This window comes from Scyliorhinus canicula, chromosome 1 (genome assembly GCF_902713615.1).
Source record: "Scyliorhinus canicula chromosome 1, sScyCan1.1, whole genome shotgun sequence".
NCBI lineage: Eukaryota > Metazoa > Chordata > Chondrichthyes > Carcharhiniformes > Scyliorhinidae > Scyliorhinus > Scyliorhinus canicula.
The window spans coordinates 67,652,399-67,665,652 of NC_052146.1; the positions used below are offsets into that span (position 1 = coordinate 67,652,399).

Sequence of the window (13,254 nt, forward strand, 5' to 3'; positions counted from 1 at the left end):
TAAAGGGAAGGTTTATCCTGTTAATGCAAAGGAAAATAGAAAGTGCATTTTCATCACTTTTCATAGGCTCCAGGCGTCCCAAAACATTGAACAATGAAGTGCTTTCGAAGTGTAGTCACTCATGAACTATAAGAAAAGGGACAGCCAATTTGTACATAGCAAGCTCCCTCAATCTGTTCCTGTGCTGAATATTCTGTAATTCTAGGTAATGTGGAAAACGCCCAGATTTTGAATATTGGTCAGGATCCCTGGAAGAGCTCCCTCACCTCTTTTCAAAATACTTTCGTGGGATCCTTTACATGCAGAAGAAATGCCTCCTCAGTGCTTCACTGGTGCAGTGGCCTGAGGTCTCAAGTCTCTGGAGTGCGGCTTGAAACCTTAAAGGGTGGTACGGTGTCACAGTGGTTAGCGCTGCTGCCTCACTGCGCCAGGGACCCGGGTGCAACTGGGTGACTGTCTGTGTAGAGTTTGCACTTTGTCCCCGTGTTTGCGTAGGTTTCCTCCCACGGTCCAAAGATGTTCAGGTTAGGTAGATTGGCCATGCCAAATTGCTCCTTAGTGTCCAAAGATCTGCAAGTTAGTTGGGGTTATGGGGTTATAGGGATAGGGCAGGGGAGTGAGCCTAGGTCGGGTGCTCTTTCCGAGGGTCAGTGCAGACTTGAGGGGCTGAATGGTCTCTCTCTGTTCTGTAGGAATTCTATGATAACCTTGTGATGTAGGGACAAGAAATGCTATCACTGAGCCACAGCTGGCAGTGTTGAATACACTTAGATCATATATCTATAGAGTATCTGTGGTGATATAACCACTGTAGTGATGTGTACTTGCAGTAGGGGAATGTATGCCTGTACCTGTAATACAGGTTCCTCCGGTAAGCCCCTGCCGGCTAGCTCCGCCCACAGGGAGCTTGTGTATAAATATGCGTGTGAGTCACTCAGACCCGAGTCGACAGTTGCAGATGGAGGAATAGCATCACACAGCAATAAAGCCTCGATTGTACTAGTCTCTCATCTTTGAGTATAATTGTTAGCGCTACAAGGCTGGTTTAGCTCACTCAGGTAAATCGCTGGCTTTTAAAGCAGACCAAGCAGGCCAGCAGCACGGTTCGATTTCCGTACCAGCCTCCCCGGACAGGCGGCGGAATGTGGTGACTAGGGGCTTTTCACAGTAACTTCATTAAAGCCTACTCGTGACAATAAGCGATTTTCATTTTCATTTCATTCATTTATTGCTGTGAGATTTTCCGTTCACCATGGACATCAGAATCAAGCCTGACCGTCTGCAGCTGGATCCGCAGTGGCCTCACGCCAGGAAAGACTTTGATCACTGGCTCGCAGTCTTTGAGGCCTACATCTCTTCAGCGGACCCTCCCCCGACGGAGGCTCAGAAAAAGCAACTCCTGTACTCCAGACTTAGCTCCAGTGTCTTTCCGCTAATTCAAGATGCGACTGACTACACCACAGCTATGGAACTGCTCAAGGAGAACTATCGACGCACAGTCGGCCAACACCCTGTTTGCGAGGCATCAACTCTCTACTCGCGTCCAGCAGCCGGGTGAGTCGATTGAGGACTTCTGGAGGGCCCTTATACCTCTGGTACGAGACTGCGACTGCCAGGCCCTCACAGCCACGGAACACTCTGACTTACTCATGCGCGATGCCTTTGTTACAGGCATTGCATCGGACCCCATCCGGCAACGACTGCTGGAAGGGGCCGCCCCCGACCTCGCGGCCGCAAAGGCCCTGGCGCTTTCCATGACGGCCGCGTCCCGTAGTGCGCGATCTTACTCCGCTAGCCACTCGGCCCACCCATCCTACCCCTCGTGGACCCCTAAACGGCTCCCCAGGCCCACCCGTCCTACCCATCGTGGGCCCCGCAAACGGCCCCCCCAGCAGCCGCCCCCGCGCACTACGCCTGCGCTGCTCGCCGCATCGCGCTCCCTGGGGGTGCCCGCTGTTACTTCTGCGGTCAGCAAAAGCACCCCCGCCAGCGCTGCCCGGCCCGCACCGTGACCTGCAAAGCTTGTGGCAAGAAAGGCCACTTTGCAGCGGTGTGTCAGTCCCGGACGGTTGCCGCTATCGCCCCCCCCGGTCCCCTCGCCTCAGCCGCTAGCTCAATGGGCCCCGCCGACCGCTTCCCCCGACCCCACGTGCGATCAGTGGGCGCCGCCATCTTTCGCCGCCCCGCCACGTGCACTCCATGGGCGCCGCCATCTTCATCCACCACCGCCATGTGCGTTCCATAGGTGCCACCATTTTGGCCCGACCCCACAACGTGCGCTCCATGGGCGCCGCCATTTTACCCACAGGTACTCCTGGCGCCACCATTTTGTCCCCCCGCCGGGACGGGGCCACGGGACACGGGTCGCTATCGCTCCTCGCTGGACTCATCTGACTCGACTGCCAATCGCCTGCTACTCACCTCCGTTACGCTCGACCAGTCGCGTCCTCGCAACCTGGCACCCTCTTCCACATCGGTGCTGGTCAACGGCCACGTGGCCTCCTGCCTCATCGACTCCAGGAGCACCGAGAGCTTCGTTCACCCGGACACGGTAAGGTGCTATTCCCTTGCGGTCCATCCCGCCAACCGGCAGATCTCTCTCTCCTCCGGGTCCCACTCTGTCCCGATCCGGGGTTTCTGCCTGGTTAAACTTACTGTACAGGGCGTGGAATTCGACCGTTTCCATCTGTACATTCTCCCCAACCTCTGCGCATCACTCTTACTAGGCCTGGATTTCCAGTGCAATCTCCAGAGCCTCACCCTCAAATTCGGCGGACCCCTATCTCCCCTCACCGTTTGCTGCCTCGCGACCCTCAAGGTCGAGCCTCCCTCACTCTTTGCCAATCTGACCGCAGACTGCAAGTCCGTCGCCACCAGGAGCAGACGGTACAGCACCCAGGACAAGGCCTTCATCAGGTCCGAAGTCCAGCGGCTGCTTCGGGAGGGTATCATCGAGGCCAGCAACAGCCCTTGGAGAGCCCAGGTGGTAGTGGTTAAGACCGGGGAGAAGCACAGGATGGTCGTGGACTACAGCCAGACCATTAAACAGTACACGCAGCTTGACGTGTACCCCCTCCCCCGCATTTCTGATATGGTCAATCAGATTGCACAGTACCGGGTCATCTTTACTATTGACCTGAAATCCGCCTACCACCAGCTCCCCATCCGTAAATCGGACCGTCCCTACACTGCCTTCAGAGGCAGACGGTCATCTGTACCAATTTCCTAGGGTTCCCTTCGGCGTCACGAATGGAGTCTCGGTATTTCAACGTGAAATGGACCGAATGGTTGACCGGTACGGACTGCAGGCCACCTTCCCATACCTCGACAATGTCACCATCTGCGGCCATGACCAGCAGGACCATGATGCCAACCTTTCTAAATTCCTGCACACCGCATCGCTCCTTAATCTCATGTACAACAAGGAGAAGTGCGTGTTCCGCACAGACCGCTTAGCCATCCTCGGCTACGTAGTCCAAAACGGACTACTGGGGCCCGACCCCGACCGCATGAGCCCCCTCATGGAGCTCCCCCTCCCCCACTGCCCCAAGGCCCTCAAACGCTGCCTTGGGTTCTTTTCTTATTACGCCCAGTGGTTCACACAATACGCGGACAAGGCCCGCCCACTTATCCAGTCCACACATTTTCCCCTCTCGGCCGAGGCACAACAGGCCTTTGCCCGTATTAGAACAGACATAGCCTGGGCGGGGGTGCACGCAGTAGACGAGACACTGCCTTTCCAAGTGGAAAGCGACGCTTCAGATGTCGCACTTGCCGCCACGCTGAATCAGGCAGGCAGACCCGTGGCATTCTTTTCACGCACCCTCCACGCCTCCAAAATTTGGCATTCCTCTGTTGAAAAGGAGGCCCAGGCAATCGTTGAAGTGGTGCGGCACTGGAAGCATTACCTGGCCGGCAGGAGATTCACTCTCCTCACTGACCAACGGTCGGTAGCCTTCATGTTCAACAACACGCAGCGGGGCAAGATCAAGAATGACAAAATCTTGCGGTGGAGAATCGAGCTCTCCACCTTCAACTACGAGATCTTGTATCGCCCCGGCAAGCTCAACGAGCCCCCAGACGCCCTCTCCCGAGGTACATGTGCCAGCGCACAAGTGAACCAGCTCCGTGCCTTGCACGACAGCCTTTGCCATCCGGGGGTCACCCGCTTGTACCATCTGATCAAAGCCCGCAATCTGCCCTACTCCATCGAGGAAGTACGGACAGTCACCAGAGACTGCCAGATCTGTGCCGAGTGCAAGCCGCACTTCTACCAGCCAGATCGCGCGCGCCTGGTGAAAGTGTCCCGCCCCTTTGAACGCCTCAGCGTGGACTTCAAAGGGCCCCTTCCCTCCACCGACCGCAACACCTACATCCTTAGTGTGGTCGATGAATTTTCTAGGTTCCCCTTCGCCATCCCATGCCTGGATATGACGTCTGCCACCGTCATCAAGGCCCTGGATTCCATTTTCGCCCTGTTCGGTTTCCCCGACTACATCCACAGTGACAGGGGATCCTCATTCATGAGCGATGAGCTGCGTCATTTCCTGCTCAGCAGAGGTATCGCCTCCAGCAGGACGACCAGCTACAACCCCCGGGGAAACAGGCAGGTAGAGAGGGAGAACGGGACAGTATGGAGGGCCGTCCAGCTGGCCCTACGGTCCAGGAACCTCCCAGCCGCTCCCTGGCAGCAGGTCCTCCCTGACGCGCTCCATTCCATTCGGTCGCTACTGTGCACCGCAACTAACAGTACACCCCATGAACGTGTTTTTGCCTTCCCTCGGAAGTCTACATCCGGGGTGTCACTCCTGACGTGGCTCACGACTCCGGGCCCAGTCCTTCTCCATAGGCATGTCCGGCACCACAAGGCAGAACCCCTGGTGGACAAAGTACGCCTTCTCCACGCCAACCCTCAGTATGCCTACGTGGAGTTCCCAGAGGGCCGCCAGGACACAGTCTCGCTCCGGGACCTGGCTCCCTCAGGTGCCGATCCCATGCCCACGCCCTCTTTTCCCCCCGCGCCATCCTCCTTTTCCCCGGCGCCCCCCTATTTGTCCCCACCAGGTCCATCCCTCGTCCCCCTGCCCACACTGGTGGACACAGAAGATTTCGGCTCGCTCTCGGAAGATTTCGGCTCGCTCTCGGAGTCATCCCGCCAGCAGCCAGCACCAACACCGCCAGCACCTGCACCGACGTCGCCACCACAGCTATGCCGATCACAGCGGAACATTCGACCGCCGGTTCGGCTCAACCTGTGACCTGCTAACCGGATGGACTCTTGGTTTTCTTTGTTTGGACCCTCTTGTAAATAGCTCATCCTTTGTTTTATAGTTACATGTCACCCCCGCCGGACTCATTTTTTTTACAGGGGGTGAATGTGGTGATATAACCACTGTAGTGATGTGTACTTGCAGTAGGGGGATGTATGCCTGTACCTATAATACAGGTTCCTCCGGTAAGCCCCTGCCGGCTAGCTCCGCCCACAGGGAGCTGGTGTATAAATATGCGTGCGAGTCACTCAGACCCTAGTCTACAGTTGCAGATGGAGGAATAGCATCGCACATCAATAAAGCCTCGATTGTACTAGTCTCTCGTCTTTGAGTACAATTGTTAGCGCTACAGTATCGATGTCCATTCTTTGCCAGTTGGCTTAGGTTGCGTAGTAGAGGCCATAGTGACCCCAGGCATTCTTTGCTCCCGATAGATGTTCAGGGGGATAGTGGTACTGGGATCTGCCTGTGGACCTTTCATTCTGCAATCTTCATATTCACTGACACTCTGATTGCCGTGTACCTGCATTGTCGGGATTCTATTTGAATAACAAACTTGTTCTTATGCACAAGTTCTACAAACAGCAATGGGCTTTGGTGATAGTTGGTTGTAATATCAAGAATATCGACCATAGGAAATTTTAAACAATCTGTCTGAACAGGCAGTTCGGGCTCCTGGTTTAATGACGCATCTGAAAAAGCCCTACTTCCTCAATGTTGCAACTGAAACATTAGCCTAGATTGTGCGCTCAAGTCCTGGAGTCGGTCTTGAGCCCACGACCGTTTGAGTCAGGAGGTAAGAGCACTGATATTTCAGCTTAATTAACAAGTAATGTTTTGAATAGAAAGGCACAACTCCATCCATTTTCCCCTTCCAAAGTCCCATGAGGTTCAAGGATGAATAACCTTGTTTGGAGCCTTTCCTATCAGGAATCCATCTGGTCCTGTTTTCAAGTTCCACCAGTCTTTCACAGCTCCAATGTTCTTTGAAAACGAAAGTCAATTAAGTTCCCTATTTTACTTTGACGCCCGGAAGCTCCTTCAGTCCTTACTGAGTCAGTGGCACGCTTGCCTAAGTCAGCAGGTTGTGGGCTCAAAGCCCAGACCACAATTTTGAGTACATTTCAAGGCCGACATTTCAGTGCAGTACCGAGGGAGTGCTGCCCTGTCAGGGCTGCCATCCTTTGGATCGGATGTTGAACTGAGGCTCCATATGCTCTCTTAGGCAGACATCAAAAGTCCCATTGCACTACTTAAAGAACAGTATGGGAGTTTGCTGCATTATCTGGCCAGTGCTTCTTTCCCAGCCAAAATCATAAAAAGGGGACTTTATTGGCTGTGAGGCACCTTGGGAGATGCTGAGGTTGTGAAAGGAGCTACACTTCTTCTTTGTGGATCATGCACTGAAACTGCTGAGGTCAGGACACCACGGCAGAAATATTATACACAGTAGACTGTACAGCAATAACATCAAAGTCTCCCTACGTGGCGTTAGAAGCAACCCCGACAGCCCAATTCGATGTAATGCAAGGGTCCCAATCTGAAGCATCAATAACTCCAAGCTCGTGTACCAGCCTGAAACGAGAGAGTGTTGAGATTTGGCACACATTGAGCACCCCCCCCCCCCCCCCCCCCCCGTCCTTGGAAAATATTCAGAGAAACTGCATTTGCCCTTTTAGTTAAACCAAGAATTCTGGAAACACGCAATACATTAAGATTCTGATCATCCTGTGTGTGCATTTTCAGCGTTTTCCTTTTTCTGGTTGGTAGCTCTCTCTCAGATAAATAATGCTTTGTTTTTAAAAAAATATTTTGGAGGCTCTCACACAGCTCCAAATGAATGACTATTTGTCACTTGAACTGTGAAGGACAGCAGTTGAAAACAGCAGACCGCTGTTAGATAATTGCCTCAGCTTCCACTAACACTTACAGAATTAACCCCACTTGATACACAATGCAGACCCATCACCATCCAGGATTCACATCTTCAATCAGGTGAACCTATTGACTTTCCAAAATGAATACTTTAATATAATCGGTGCTTGGAAGGTACCACATATTGAGGGTCAGTGTGAGCGAACAGAAATACAGCAATTTAAACCACTGGGTTCAGAGGTCAATATTAGCATATGTTGCCATTCTCTGTGGTGACTAATGGGGTATTACTAATCTCAGACTACATCATTATGTGGGGGGGGGGGGGGGGGTTTATACTCTGACCTCTTTGCTACTGCTCCTTTATCAATGCTAGATCAAAGTCCTGCAACTCTCACCTACCAATACTGTGGGAACATAGTCACCACATGGGCTGCAGCTCCTCAAGCAAGTGGCTAACCTTCTCAAGGCCAATTAGGGAGGGGTAATAAATGCTGGCCTTGTTAGAGACACCCCACACCCATTGCCTTCTGGAAGGCAGCGACTGCGTTAAAATAGAGGGAATGAAAAATTGCACTTCCTAAAATTTTAACATTTTGGTCCATGTCATCACGCATTTCAGACATAAAGAAGTGTGAGCCTGCTGCCAGACCTCAGTCACTGCTGTTCTATGCCTGACACTGAGGATTTGTGATGAGTAACTTGCAGGTCAATTCACCTTCTTATTTCCTTACCCGATTGGAACTTCCACTTCTGCTTGTATCCATCCCCTTGTACTCAATGGCAAGCCCATGAATCACAGAGTTGAGTGAATTGCAGTCTCAAACCTGCACCCATTCTTTCCAGGACGCCGTGCAGCACACTCTAGCAGCTCACTGCAAATGTACCCGGTTCATGATCAAAGAAATAGACAGGAGCTTGTCACTGTATCACGATCCCATAACAGAAGAGGGAGTAGCAGGATTTCTTGCCTTGCTTACTTACACATGATGTCACATAACCCTCTTGTTTCTGCCTGAGTAGGGCTAACAGGCAGCCCAATGGCATTTACCCAAGGGAAGCTAATCTTCTGCATGTGGATAAAACAAGCATTTCACTCTGCCGAGGGATTATCACGCAGTTAGTTATCTCATTTCAATTTGAATGCGCAGTTCCCATAATGCAACAAATTACACTTCTCCACCACTCTCACAAGGCCCGATTTTACTTTCAGTTCTGACAATCTCCAAAATCGCATTTGGCTTTATTTATACGCACCAACGACAGTGTTGCCAATTATCACATTTCCTTTTAAAGTTGCAATAGTCTTAGATATAATTTTTAAAACTACTACTAAAGTTGAAAGCTCTAAATGCATTGTGATACACATCCGATGATGAAAGAAATTCAACAATAACATTTATTAGTCATCAAATGGCAGTACCTCAGTGCGAGAGAACTCAATATTTCCCCTCAGTCTCTCCAATTGCCAGCATAAAGTAAGTGAACACAATAGGTCTCCTTTTCTAGTCCTTCTATAAGCACCAACACCTTCAGTATCACACAATTGGAACACACTTACTTCTACTGTGCCCCAACAGTATACTTTTACCACAATAATACAAAAGCACATGGAGAATTATATTTTCAATCACACATCATCCATCTACATGAGCTCTGATCGGGCAACATGCATTCCTTTGGGAGCTAGGTTGAAACTGCCTTCAACTCATTTTACATATGTTCACTCCTTGGAGCTGGAAGACGTTTTTTTTTCAATGTCCAAGTTTGATCTGGACAAGATCCAGGTTTGAAAGGGCAACATTAATCCAACAGCCAGAGGGAGCCAAAGTAAAACCATAAACAAAGGTGTCCAGCTGCTGCTGCCTGCAGTTGTTGAGTGTACAAAGACAGATGTTTCACTGAAGCACTGCACAAAATGGACTCCAGTACAATGACAGTTACAGGCTTTCCCCTCACCAAAGGAGCTATTTCAAAACACAAAAGCAGGGTGTGGCACACAAGGCAACCTTCTGTGGGGGTGCATGTTTGTACAACCATTCCGCTGATATCTAGTTACCCTCCAATTTCCGGTCACTTTCACTAACATTTGCCTGAATGCAAAGTGAGTGCAAATCAGCATTTGGAACATAACCAATGGGGTCTCAGGGTGTTGGGCTGGTGGATTATAAAAGTGGTGAAGACATTTCTTTCGGGGACTAAGGAGACATCCGCCGTGGCAGCAAGGGCTGAGCTTCATCATCAAGTTTCCAGCCTCCCACATGAACCTTGTCCCTCAGCAGCACACAGTCAACTCATTGTGACACAAGCCTGTGTACTGTTATTCACATGTCTTTATTTCCTCAGGCATTCCAAGTCTGACAAACTTACCAGCCCTATGGATAAGAACATCAGTTATCTGCAGAGTTTAAGCCCTTACTGCCCCTTGACTAATCCTGCGCAGTTCCCAATGGATGCCTGAAATAGATTGAGGGCTATGGTGAAATTGTTTCTGGATTCAAGGCTCTGCAGACTGTGAACCAGAGCTTTAAGTTATTGTAAGATACTCAGGTGTATTACAGTTAGGCACAAAAATGACTTGCACCCAATTTTCCACTGTAGATACTTCTGCTCTAAGCAAGGAATTCAAATGAACCAAACCCTTCCTATTGACTCCACTGTACAGAAATATATTGCGACTACTCAAGTTAAAAATAAATTACAGAGAAATGCAAGAATTATTGAGTATTTGTAATGGGGGACTTCAATTATCCAAATGTGGACTGTGATAGTAGTAACAGAGAGGATCAAGAGTTCTGAGAGTATGCACATGAAAACCTTTTACAATGTTTTCAATCCAATGCGAGGAGAGGCACTGCTGGGCCTGGTCTGTGGGAATGAAGTGGATCAAATAGCAGTAGAAGAACATGTAGGGTATAATGATCATTCTTTCATAAGATTTAGGTTGGCCATTGAGATGGACAAAGAACAATCAAGAACAAGACTAATTAGCTGGGGCAAAGGCAAATTCAATGGGGTAAGAACGGATGTGGGTCAAATAAATTGGAATCAAAGATTGGCAGGAAAAATAATAGCTGAACTTTCAAAGAATAGATGGTTCAGGCAAAGTTAAGGTATACTCCCTCTCAAGGGAAAGGTAAGGTAGACAAATCCAGAGCTTCCTGGATGACAAAAGATATAGAGATTAAGATGAAGAAGAAAAAGTGTACTCACAACAAATTTCAAGTGGATAATAAATGGAGAACCAGGCTGAATATAGAAGGTTCAGAGGCAAAGTGAAAAAGCAAATAAAAGCAAAGATGGATTATGAAAATAGACTGGTAGCTAACATAAAAGGGAATCCTAAAGTCTTCTGTTGCCATGTAAAGGGGTGGTAAAAGGAGTAGGGCCGATTATGGATCAAAAAGGCGATTTATGCATGGAGGCAGTGGGAATTAATACTTTATATCTGCCTTTATCGAGGAAGACCCAGGCCACAGTGAAAGAGGAGGCAATTAACACCACAAGAATGATTTAATAAGGAGGTGTCGGATAGACTGTCTGTACTTAAAGTTCATCAAACACCGGGACCGGATGAGATGCATCTAAAGATGCTGAGGGAAGTGAGAGTGGAAACTGCAGAGGCTCTGGCCATAATTTTCCAGTCATTCTTAGGCTCAGGGGAGAACTTGAGAATTGCAAATGTTGAAATGAAATGAAATGAAGGTGCAGCTTCTCATGAGTGGAATAGTTACTGGATGTGGGAGCTTCATAATCCGGGCACAAAATAAAACCAAAATTAATATCTGACTCAGATTTAAAGTGTGCTGACAGCTCTCAGTTGAGCAAACGTTTGAGAATCTTTGCAGCATTGTGTGTCTTGCTGGTGCAAATGTTGAGATAGTTGCAACGGTCTTGGTTTTAAAAGAGAAAATAGGCTGAGTTAGCCTGGGTTAACATATTAATGTTTCACTTCCAAATACTGGCTTCAAATAACTCTTTGGAGGCAGTTCTCTGGTGATGACAGTGTGACTACATTCTAACTAATATTTCTTCTAACGTGTTATGCAGTGGAACATTGAATACAAAGTGCTTTATTTCCGCTGCATGCTATCTTTAGAGTGTAGTTTAACACAATAAGTTTCTAACTGTGCTATTTAAACACATTTGTCAACTAATGTATGCAAGAAAAAAGATTTTGATTTGGAAAGGAAAACAGGTCAACAACAGGGTTATGTTGCACAGGCAGGAACTTAATCTGAATGCGTCATCGGCAAGTTGCCTACAGTTCCTTCATCAGCTAACCTGCCCTTCAGGAACTGGATTGACAGATCAGACTCCAAAAGTGTAGGTACCACCAAGGTTAAAACAAGTAGCAGACAAACTAATAATTAGATGGTGCAGGTGTGGGCATTAGGAGTTTGACAATTACAGAGGGAATATTCCGCAGTTTTGAGGCCTTGGGGAAGGGCGTGTTGGAGTGGGGGTCTATGCCATGCCACCGTACACTGCCACATGAAGATTTAATCATTCCCTTCAAATACATCCGTAGCAATGGACCAATACTGACTCCCATTCAGTTGCATGAGAGAATTTGTAAATCTTCCTCTTTGGTTCATGGTCTCCTGTTTTCCTGGACAAAATGCCTCATGCGAATCTATCAGCAACAGTTCACAATAACCAGTCAGAAGGGACAGTCCTTAACTATTTCAAACAAGAGTCTCAAGCTCTTGCTTCCAGCTCTGCTCTGTGTTGTTGACTGTACCTGTACTTGGCCAAATTTAATCCAGCTCTGTGTTGGTTTGGTCCTTGCTCCCAGACAGGGTCAGTGTTACTGTCAGGGAAGAAATGTTTTGGTTGCTATATGTAATGACATCATAAATGGATTCCAAAATGAATGTCTTTATGATGTCGTCACACATGGTGATGAGAATGACCCCTCCCTCTGACCAACGTGGATCCAGCACCTCACAGTGTCTGGCTCTGTGATTCCTCAAAGCCATTACCCTTGATTATACTGTATCATTAGCACTTACTGTTAAAACAAAATACAAATCCTGACAGGGTGTTAATGATATTTTAACAGTGATTTATTTTTTTAAAATAGATCCTGTTGTAATTTTGTTGTACTTCAGGACTGAGGAAGATTTGGATAAACACCATTTGTGCCTCTTTGGAATAAATGCTACTGGGAGCCAAATGTGTAAAGATTGACATGTTTTGCCAGTGGTGAGCATCAGGAGACCCAACGGATCCAATGTGAGATCCTCACATTGAGACTAAAGTGCAATGCATTGGTGCCTTTATTCTCAACGCTCCTGCCTGACATTTGACAATGATTAAGGTTGGAGCCATTTAACATTATGAGGCGATTTTCCTCTCAGTCAACGCCTGCCTGGCTGTGTGACAAGGATGAATTGGAGGCTGCAGCCTCCCAGCAATCAGGATGAAAGATCAAGTGGGGTGAGGGCAGGAGTGGGCTGTCAAACAGAACACAAATTCATTAATGCTAAAATAAATATTTTGTGGTGGTTTCAGGATCCTTTTAGTCACAGTTCAAACTCCAATTACCAGCTTCTTTGGCCACCCCACAAGTGCACACAGAGGTGACAGTGGGATAGGGGCCAAGCGCAAAGCCTTCCACTTTATCTGCCACCCTTAACACTTGGCCTGTTCCCACTTTAGGCTCAGACCAGGGGCGGCATTCTCCCCTACCCGGCGTGACGGAGGGTGCCGGCGTAGGGGAGTAGCGCCAACCACTCAGGGGTCGGGCCTCCCCAAAGGTGGGGAATTCTCCCCACCTTTGGGGGCCAGCCCCGCGCCGGAGCGGTTTGCACCAGAAGACTGGCGCAAAATACTGGCGCCCCCGGCAGCAGGGCTGGCCGAAAGGCTTTCGCCAGTCGGCGCATGCGCCGGCAGTGACGTCAGCGGCAGCTGACGTCACTGCTGGCGCATGCGTGATGTGGGGTTCTCTTCCGCTTCCGCCATGGCGGGGGCCGTGGCGGCCGCGGAGGAAAATAGTGCACCCAGGGCACTGGCCCGGAGTCTGAGCGGGTGGCCCCGATCGCGGGCCAGGCCACCGTGGGGGCACCCCCCGGGGTTCGATCGCCCCCCGCCCCCCCCAGGACCC

At 49.4% G+C, this 13,254-nt stretch overlaps 1 protein-coding gene across 11 annotated transcripts in view; it reads right to left on the reverse strand.

Annotated features, from left to right (window-relative positions):
* si:ch211-106a19.1 (uncharacterized protein LOC561797 homolog) overlaps positions 1–13,254 on the reverse strand; it is a 536,207-nt gene that overhangs the window by 117,726 nt on the left and 405,227 nt on the right. Inside the window, exon 1 of one of the 11 annotated variants that reach the window (XM_038792405.1) lies at positions 7,880–8,079. The exons of the other annotated variants lie outside the window; for them this stretch is intronic. Coding sequence (XP_038648333.1) covers positions 7,880–7,912 — 33 coding nt within the window. The 5' untranslated portion in view covers positions 7,913–8,079. Of the gene's footprint in view, positions 1–7,879; positions 8,080–13,254 lie in introns of those variants that run through there. 11 annotated transcript variants of the gene reach the window in all.